Source organism: Ursus maritimus, unplaced genomic scaffold, assembly GCF_017311325.1.
Source record: "Ursus maritimus isolate PB19 unplaced genomic scaffold, ASM1731132v1 scaffold_20, whole genome shotgun sequence".
NCBI lineage: Eukaryota > Metazoa > Chordata > Mammalia > Carnivora > Ursidae > Ursus > Ursus maritimus.
The window spans coordinates 46,973,675-46,982,574 of NW_024424453.1; the positions used below are offsets into that span (position 1 = coordinate 46,973,675).

Sequence of the window (8,900 nt, forward strand, 5' to 3'; positions counted from 1 at the left end):
CTCTCCATCATTCCCTCTCTCTGTAGCATTCATTTCCTTCATGACACTTAGCAATTTTTTATAAACTACTTGATTTTTTTCTGTTTGGTCTCTCATTAGATGAATGTTCCAGAAAGGCAGGAAGCAGGTCTGACTTACCACTGTGTATGCAGCACCTAGCACAGTGCTTTGCATACAAGCAGGTGCTCCGTGATATTTGCTTAATAAACTTCCCCAAATGCCTGTTCACATCACTCATTTCCATTTCTTGGTTCTGCTTAGTACAAAAGTGTCAATGCTTATTAGAGGTTACTCTAACTGGACTATGCTAAGCGAAATTCTTCTTACTACATGGCTTTAGGCTTCAGCAATCAGATAGTACATTTGTAATTCTCAGGAAGCAGAAGTTTAGTCTAAGCCAGCCTCTGGCTTCTCTTCCTTGCTCCTTAGTCAACAATTACATTACCTGGCTGGGAGCTTCTAAAGTGGAAAGCCTAATTACCAGAGAGGCAAACTGCAATCTGAAAAATGGCTCTAAAGGTAAAGTCTGGAATGTATGTTTCATCTGTTTTGGCCAGCACTCTTCTCTGAATAGGGCCTTTATTTCTATATTCTTGAAAATTGTCAATAGCTTACTACTGGAAGCTCCAGCTTACTTTAGAATGTGGGCTATCATGATGAGAAGGAAAAGACTGTAAGGGGATCTGGGATAGTGGAACGATGAGAGGGGTTGTAGCTATACAAATTTTTATGAAAACAGAACAAAACAAAGCCTCCCACTTGGTTTACATTTTCCCAGTCCCAAAGTGCTATCTTCTAACACAAGGGGAATCAGGTCTCCCAAGACTGCACAACTCAGACTACCCTCCACTACTTTCCCTTAAGTTACCTTTGTGACCTCAAGGTGAATGACAACTTCAGAGGCAGAGAAAGTTCTGGAGTTGGCAATGTAACCACACTGTCATCTACAGCAAATACGGTTTTAGGTGAGGTAGACTTAGAAAAGCTGAGTACTTTATACAGAAAGAATATATCCAGGAAGACACACAACCAGTAACAGTGGCTGTCTCTGAGGAGGTAGACTGGGAGACAGGAGTGACAAGGAGATTTACTTTTCACTGAACACCTTTTTTAACTATTTCAACTTTTCTTTATCATGAGCATGTTATAGCTAGTCAAAAATAAATAAGTTTCAAAATTTGAAAAACATAAAAGAAATACAGTGTTGGTTGTCCTCAAAGAGCCATTTAGTTGGACTAACACACATAAGACATTAGAAAAATATAAGACAGCACATAGTTAAATACCAATTTGGACAGTACTGATTACAAGTAGAAGGGGAAGAGAGGTCCGTTCGGTTGAAGGAGCTGAGTCTTAGATGAGGAAGGGGCATTTTTAGCCTAGGGAAACGTGAGCAAATAGAAATGAGCGAAGCAGAAATGTGCACAAATAAAGAACAGTAGACTCTGGAGTCAGACAGACCTGCTTCCAAACTCAATTCTGTAACATATTAGCTAAGGGACCTTGAAAGAGTTTTATAACTTCTTTCAACCTCAGATTTCTTATCTGTAAAATGAGGATGAGTACCTACCTCAATAGGATTAAGAAAAACTAAAGACTGCATGTAAAGTGGTTAGCACAGTAGCTGACAGGGCAGATGTTCAACTAAAAGCTGCCTAGCATGTCCATGGTCGAACGGGAGGACCAGTCCTGCTAGAGCACAGGGTATCTGTTCAGAAGGGGCAAGGTAACACTGGCTATTCGCATTCTAACAAACTGCGGGCAATCGCCTCGTTCTGTCTCTAGGGTTCCTGTAGCATAAGAACTATAAGCAAGTACCACCGTTACGCACTCTCTAATGTTCAAGAAGATGAGAGGACTGACAATTACAGGGTTTCTCTCTAGCATGGCGCCTCTGGTGCTTAATCAGAACAGAATTCTGGCTGAAAGCCTTCCCGCAGTCATTACATTTATAGGGTCTTTCCCCAGTATGGATTCTCTGATGTCGGATAAGGTGCGCCTTGCAGATGAAGCTTTTCCCACAGTCAGTACACTCATGAGGCTTCTCCCCCGTGTGGACCCTTTGATGCTGAGCAAGATCAGAGTTCCACATGAAGCCTTTCCCACAGTCCTTGCATTCGTAAGGCTTCTCCCCGGTGTGGATTCTCTGATGTCGAAGTAGGGCAGGGTTCCGCGTAAAGCTTTTCCCACATTCCTTACAGGTATATGGTTTTTCCCCGGTGTGGATTCGCTGATGTTGTGTAAGGCTTGTGTTCTGACTAAAGCCCTTCCCACATTCCTTACATTCAAAGGGTTTCTCTCCAGTGTGTATTCTCTGGTGCCGAATCAGGTTTGACTTCCAAACGAAGGCTTTAGCACATTCTTGACACACGTAGGGCTTCACCCCCGTGTGAATTCGCTGATGTGCAATGCAGTGTGATCTAAAACTGAAAGTCTTTCCACATTCCTTACATCCATAGACCTTCTCTCCATTATGAATTCGCTGATGTTGGTCAAAGTCTTCATTCTGATCAAAACACTGGCCACATTCTTCACATATATAGAATACCTGCTCACTGAGAATTTTCTGATGTATAACAAGGTGGGTATTAACATCAGCATTCTCTGAACTATCTTCTCCTGAGACCATCTCATCTTTGACAATCACTTCTATAATATCATTTGCAGTGTTCTCCACACTTCTCCCATTGGAGTAGTCAGACCACCTTCCTAACCTGCTTTTTTCCTCCTCACAGGTTTTTCCAAACCAGAATTCCTGGGAGCCAGGCCACCGGGGTCCGCTTGATAGCACCATGTGATCCTTTGCCTCCTCAAAATGTTCCTCCTTCAGAATAAAATCTTCTTTCTCACTCTTCAACACACCCTCTGAAAGAAGAAATCAAAGCTGCAAATGTCGTCGTTATCCATGACAAAGTGAATAAGGCCACCAAGTGGTACTAATGTGTCCATTTCACTCCAGGTGTCACCCCTGTGTCTCAGCGGCCCTGTTCTACCTGAAAATGGCACAAAAGGGCTATCGCACAGAAAGCAACCAAAGTGTATGCCACAGAAAGGCAAAAACGAGACAGAGTCCAGAGGGGAGCTCTCCAGAAATAGTTGAATTGAATCTAAGGGAGACAAGTCAGAATTTCTTCTAGGCAGTCCAGTTTATATAACATGAGAAGAACAAGCCAGGTTTTGGGGCAGAGGACCAGTTCAGAAATAACGAATCCTTTGTGGTATACCTGGGGAACCTGAACTTGTCACATGCAGTGGGAAGCAATAAGGAGAATCTTTCTCATACTGGTCAACACTAAAAGGAAATGTAGTCTTCTCATTCAATCCAGTTGCCAGATCCACCATGAAAAGCGCTTCCCCTAACTACTTCAGACACAGTTGGGCAAACACTGCATCCTCTTTGTTCCCACAGTGCTCTATTCACACCTCTGTTACAGCATCACACTTGGCTGTAATTATACATTTACGTATAACGTACCATTAGACTGTGAGCCCTTGCAGGGGAGGGGCCATATATTACTTGCTTTCTGATCCCTAAAAACTAACAAAACACAGCATTTGCTTTTAAAATTTTGGTTGACCATAGCAGCCCGTAGGCCATCTGTTCCGTTACAGCCTAAGACGCAAGACCCGCCTGAATTAATTGATCATGTCCAAATGAAAGCTGGAAGTTTAGAGTTTAATTTTGCTCTTCATTAAATGGTTGACTTGGGGATTCTCAGAGGGATTTTATTTAGAACATAAATGGTAAAAATGGAATTTTAACAGCTCACAAAAGAAAGACAGCGGAAAACACGTGCCTGGGAGGAAAGCGCTCATTTCCCTCACTTACCAGTACAGACTAGGCTTGGAACCTCTCCTTGCAGTTTTGGGTTCAACGGCTCTTCCACCTGCTCAAGATGGGAGATCCCAGCAGGCTTTAGAAATGGACATCCTGCCAGGGTCAAGATATAAATAAGGCTGGCTCAGTCGGAGGAGCAGGGCCCATTAGGAAAGGAGCAGAGATGGAAGTGGTAAGGGAGAATGAAGGTGGGTGGGAAGATTGGGACATAGGTGACCTGAAACTCGAGGAAGATAACAATATAAAGGACAGAAAACAGATGCACAGGGCAGTTGTGATTCCACCAGTTCCCCAAAACATGAAAATGTATCACTCGTTTTTAAAAATCAAGAAGAAACAGGAGAGACAAAGGTCTCTTCCTCACCTCCCCTAGAAGGCAAAAGCCAGCTCACATGGAAAAGAATCAGGATGAGACAGAACTGCAAAGATCTGTTCCTAAGGCTATGTTGGGAAACCACAGTCCCTTAGCTTCCTTCCTATCTATCCACCTATCTATTGCCTTCTCTTTCTACAAAGGATCAACGATGGGTCTCTCCATGGCATCCATTAGAAACGGACTCACAGCCTCACTAAGCCATTTCCAGAAGTCACTTCTTATTCTAATGACAGACACCTCTAATCGCAAAGGTCCACTCTAATGAACTCTTCTTCAGACTTATCTAAGATCTCTCTAACTCCCAACCAAAGCCTCCTAAGAAACAGAGCAATTCCTCACCCTCCAAATGACCACCTTGTATATTGCTGAAGCCAAGGACTGTGTGTCCCCTGATAACCTCTTCTTTAAGACAAAAACAGACTTTGAATAGGGACATGTACTCAAAGGAAGTTTGCTGCAAATCACGGAGCTAGGGTTTTACTCAAGGAATAATTTAGCTATTGGCTTTCTGCCTAGAGCCAAAATGGGAAATTCCCTTGCGTGGTGGGAGAGTAAGCACTGAGATCCTGAGAGAAGGCAGAGGACACTGTAGTTGTCTCCCTACAACCAATCTACCACCACCAAGCCCCACCACCACCACCTCCGCCATTATGAAGTAGCCATGCCCTTTGGAGGGGAGTGATCCCAACTCCAGTTCCTACTGTAGCCCTCACTGGTCTAAGCCAAGCAGGTTAACCTATCCCACTCACTACATGAGAGACGGTTTCAGAAATCGGCAGTCCAGGCCAAGACAATCAGTGCATACTATTTCCCTGGCCATAGTGATTGGTTTAGAGTTGGCATAAGACTTAAGATGGTACATTGCCAAAGCCTGAGGAAGACCTGCCCTATTTCTCTCCCTAGGTATAAAGAAGCAGAGCCTTGATTATAACTACCAATCATCTTACAACCACAAGAGGAGCCAGACTGTAGACAACGCCAACATACAAGGAGATAGAAAAGAGCAGAGACTGAAGATCTGATCAAGCTGTACCTGCACCCTACCTTCTTCCAGTGGGAAGAAGATGGAATGGGGCCAGGGAGGCAAAAAGGGGACACAGTTCTCACCAGGAAATTAGGAACAGGAAAGCCCTGTGTTGGGCCTAAAGGAATTCCAGGGCTTTGCCAACCAGAAATCCCTGAATTGGAACTATATGGCTCAGGGTTATCGAGACTTCTTGATTTCTAATAAAGGTGGCCATGATACCCCAAACGGCAGTCAGAATCTTCTGCTGGAAGACTGTAAGGAGGCGGGGAATGTCTAAAGGCCACCCCAGTGTGTCAACAGAAAAGTCAGGGGGTACAGATAAATGGTGGCCATGATAAGAACAGCGGAAATGGGGAAGAGGCAAAACAGGTGAAGGAAGAGGAGCCAGGGTGAATAATAAACAGACTCAAGAAGATGGAAAATCATGGGAACACAGAAAAAAAAAAAAAAAAAAAAAAAAAAAAAGGAATCCCACTGGTGTCTATAGCACTAGGTTAAGAGGATGCATACCTATTACATTTTAAAGATCAAGACAAGGGAACTGGCCAGATGACTGGCACTGTCCTCACTCACCTGAGGAGATGCCCCTCGGGCCCTCTCCATCCAGAGCTCCCTGAGGAGCCTTGCACCAGGGTGCTTCCCCTCGCTCCAGCTGGGAAATCAGAGCCGGTTTGGGAAATGGAAATGCTGCTTGAGGGGAAGGAAATGGGACAGGCAGGTGAGTGCGGTGACAGAGAGCAATCCCAGGGCTCCCCCTAGGCTTTGTCTTTAGGGGCAGAGGGAAAAGAAGGGAATTAATTAGGGAGATCAAGAAAAGGAAGTCCAGGGGAAGGGACAGGAGACCCAGGGAAGCGGGGCCAGGAGGCTTACAAAGGTCAGGAATTAGAGTGAGAGGTGTTCAGTAACAGTCTGAGTGAGCGAGTAGATGATTCCACTCATTGAGAGATGGAGCTTTCTTGTTCTCTCCCTCTCTTAGAGCCCTCAAGTTCAGATATCTGCATGAGGATGCTTGGTACTGGGCTGGGTCTCCCAAACCGAGTCAGTGGGAAACTGAGGGCTTGGTGGGCTCTAGGAATCTGCTCTCTTGCTACTCTACCCATAGCACTGGGAGTTACCCATACGGTTGGGTAACCCTGGGGCAAGAAAGTCTGACTTTCCAACTTCCCAGCAACCATTGAGGCTGGGTCATTAAGAATTCAAGGGCCTGAGGTTGCCCCTCAGGTGGGGTTATCAAAGACTCCTGAGCTTCTGAGGAAGACGTAGCCGGGAAATTCTAAAGGGCAGAAGCAGAGTCCAAAAGGAAAGACCCTTACCCAGGGAAGCCACAGCCCCATAATTCTCCAGCATCACGTCCCTGTACAGGACCCTCTGAGCGGGGGCCAGGCCGGTCCATTCGTTCTCAGAGAAGTAGACGGCCACATCCTCGAAGGTCACTGACTCCTGAAACAACATGTGTTTAAATGGCCTAGGACAATCTCAGACCCAGGCCTGGAGTAAGGGGTAGACCAGGCACTAAGAGGTACTAGAGGGGATGCCAAGTGAGTCTCTGGATCCTGAATGTCTCCAGGAACTCTCCGCCCATTTGCACCCCCTACTTACAAAGATATAAGGGATCAGCCATCAATTTCTCACGTCTCTTCATCCTCTCATCTTTCTCATGAGTCTCTGCAAGTTTTCCCTTCTCATCCTTATGCCCAGAACAGCTATCTGCACTCTAGGTGCCCTCGTTTCCCCACAGTGGACTCTCCGTCAGAGGTCACCAACCCTTGAAAACAAGTGCAACTATTGAGCCTACGCCGGCACTTTACCTCTATTACTCTGTAAATGCCTCACAGCCTACAAGGAGGGGATTAGATCCATTTTATAGAAGAAGACACTGCCCCCAGAGTTACAGAATGGAGACAGAATTCAGGGCTGTCTGCCTCTCTGGCTCTTCTTTACTGTGCCACACTGCCTTCTATCCTCACTCCTGCCACCCCTGCTGCCCCTGTGTGAGGCTCTTTCTCTTGTCCCTCCCCCTCACTGTCATCAGCCACAGAGGCAGCTAAGGGCACCTCAGAACACTGGGGCTGCTCTGGAGGCTGTTCTCCAACCAGAGAGGCTGTCCTCCAACGGGCAGAGACAACTCTGACTTGACTCCCTGCATTCTGCCACTCCAGCACTCTCTCTCAAACGCCCCGCCCTACTCTTTCTTCCCCACTTGCCAGTGTTAATGTCCCCTTTTCCTGTATCTCTGGGAGCCCAAGCTTCTGCACCCCCTCTTACCTTCTCCCTTAAGAAACACAAACACTGCTAACGTAGAGCCATCAAGGCTTGTCATTCCCAGCTACCGCCTCATTCAGGATCTCAGTCTCCATGGTGAGGCTGATTCTGCTGCATTTCACATCAGACCTTGACTTACAAAGTCCCCACAGCGACTTACCCAGCACCCCAGGGCGCAAAGACTTTGGCTGGCTCACCGACGCCTGCACCTCAGAATGTCCAAATCCTCTGCACCGCAGACAATCGCATTCACTATTCAGAGACCCCGCTTACCTGCACCACCACCCTCACCCCCTGTCCTGTCACCGTCCTGTTAGGAACCCAAATCCTTTCCTTGCCCAAATCTGTGTCCTTGCACCTGCAGCTCCCCCTGCCTGGAGATGCAGTTCCTCCCTCCGGCGCCGGGAAACTCAGAGTCATCTCAAGACCCACCTCGAACATAACCAGCTCTGTAAAAACCAGGGACATGGAAATGCTGGACATTCGTCGCGGCGCACAGCGCTCTGTGAACACCTCTGCGCCAGCGCTGGGCTCGTGCCTGTGCAGTTGCACGCGTGTTTCCCCTGCCGGCGCAAGTCTGGGGGATGTCGAATCCATTCTGCTCCCTGCCTGTTCCTCCGGCCCCTCCACTCTGGGCTGCACCCCGATTTCCCGGTCGCCGCACTGCCCCCGCCGCCCCTCGTGTGGGCCTAGAGCCCGGGGCAGAGCCGAACCAGCTTCGTGGCGCCGGCCCCGCACTCACCGGGCGCGCCCGGGCCGGCGCGGGCTGTCCCGGTAGCAGCTCGAGGGCAGGGCCGAAGGGGGCCCCGCTCGCCAGGGCCGCAGCCGCCATGGCCCGGGCCGCCCTGCCGGGCAGCGAGCGCGCGCCAGGCCGACCGGGGGCTGCCCGGGATCGGGGAGGGACGCTCCGGACCGGGGCGGGTCGGAGACAGCGGACCTGCGCCCAGGAGCCGGCGGTGCAAGTCCCAGGCTCCACGCCCCGCGAGCCGGGCCAGCCCCACTCCTGCTCCCCACGCTTGGCGCGAGCCAGAGCTCCGCGCGGGAGCGGTGGAGGCCGCTGCACTCTTGCCACTCCGGCTTCTCTAGGACGGCGGAGGGCGCCACGTCTCTGTGGTCCTCGCTTCGTGCCCTGCAAAGAAACCTCGAGCCGAGAGCACGGCCGGCTCTCCCAGAGACACTGGTGGCCTCGGGGGGCAGCCGTGCGAATGCGGGGGAGCGGGCGGTTGGGGAGAAGGCTCCCTCTGGGAATCCTTTTCCAGCCCTCTTCTTCCTACTGACCTCCCTTCTCCTCTACTGCCCGACACTGCACGGATGGATGCTGGTACGAAATAGCACATAACTGCTCTTGGCAACGCCTGCTCAGAGATCTCCATCCCTTTACTGGGCTCTCCATTCCC

At 48.8% G+C, this 8,900-nt stretch overlaps 1 protein-coding gene across 6 annotated transcripts; it reads right to left on the bottom strand.

Annotated features, from left to right (window-relative positions):
- Positions 1-709: 709 nt before the first annotated feature.
- Positions 710-8,350, bottom strand: ZNF662 (zinc finger protein 662). 6 transcript variants are annotated; one of them, XM_040636905.1, is made up of 5 exons: positions 8,246-8,350; positions 6,555-6,681; positions 5,815-5,928; positions 3,830-3,931; positions 710-2,865 (listed from the first exon to the last, which is right to left on the bottom strand). In XM_040636905.1, the coding sequence occupies exons 1-5, from the start codon at positions 8,333-8,335 to the stop codon at positions 1,835-1,837; spliced, it is 1,464 nt and encodes a 487-aa protein (XP_040492839.1). In that variant the 5' UTR covers positions 8,336-8,350; the 3' UTR covers positions 710-1,834. The 6 variants fall into 6 exon arrangements, with proteins under 6 accessions (XP_040492839.1, XP_008707948.1, XP_040492841.1 ...); XM_008709726.2 differs by lacking the exon at positions 8,246-8,350 and adding an exon at positions 7,936-8,134; XM_040636907.1 differs by lacking the exon at positions 8,246-8,350 and adding an exon at positions 6,841-7,839.
- Between the last annotated feature and the right edge of the window lie 550 nt (positions 8,351-8,900).

Excerpts from the sequence above, each read along its gene's own strand:
- ZNF662 (XM_008709726.2), bottom strand. The coding sequence starts at position 8,100 with ATGGATTCGACATCCCCCAGACTTGCGCCGGCAGGGGAAACACGCGTG. Across the intron at positions 6,682-7,935 it reads CAGAGCTGGTTATGTTCGAG|GAGTCAGTGACCTTCGAGGA; the intron begins GTGGGTCTTGAG and ends ATGTTGTTTCAG. Across the intron at positions 5,929-6,554 it reads TGGGGCTGTGGCTTCCCTGG|CATTTCCATTTCCCAAACCG; the intron begins GTAAGGGTCTTT and ends CCCCTCAAGCAG.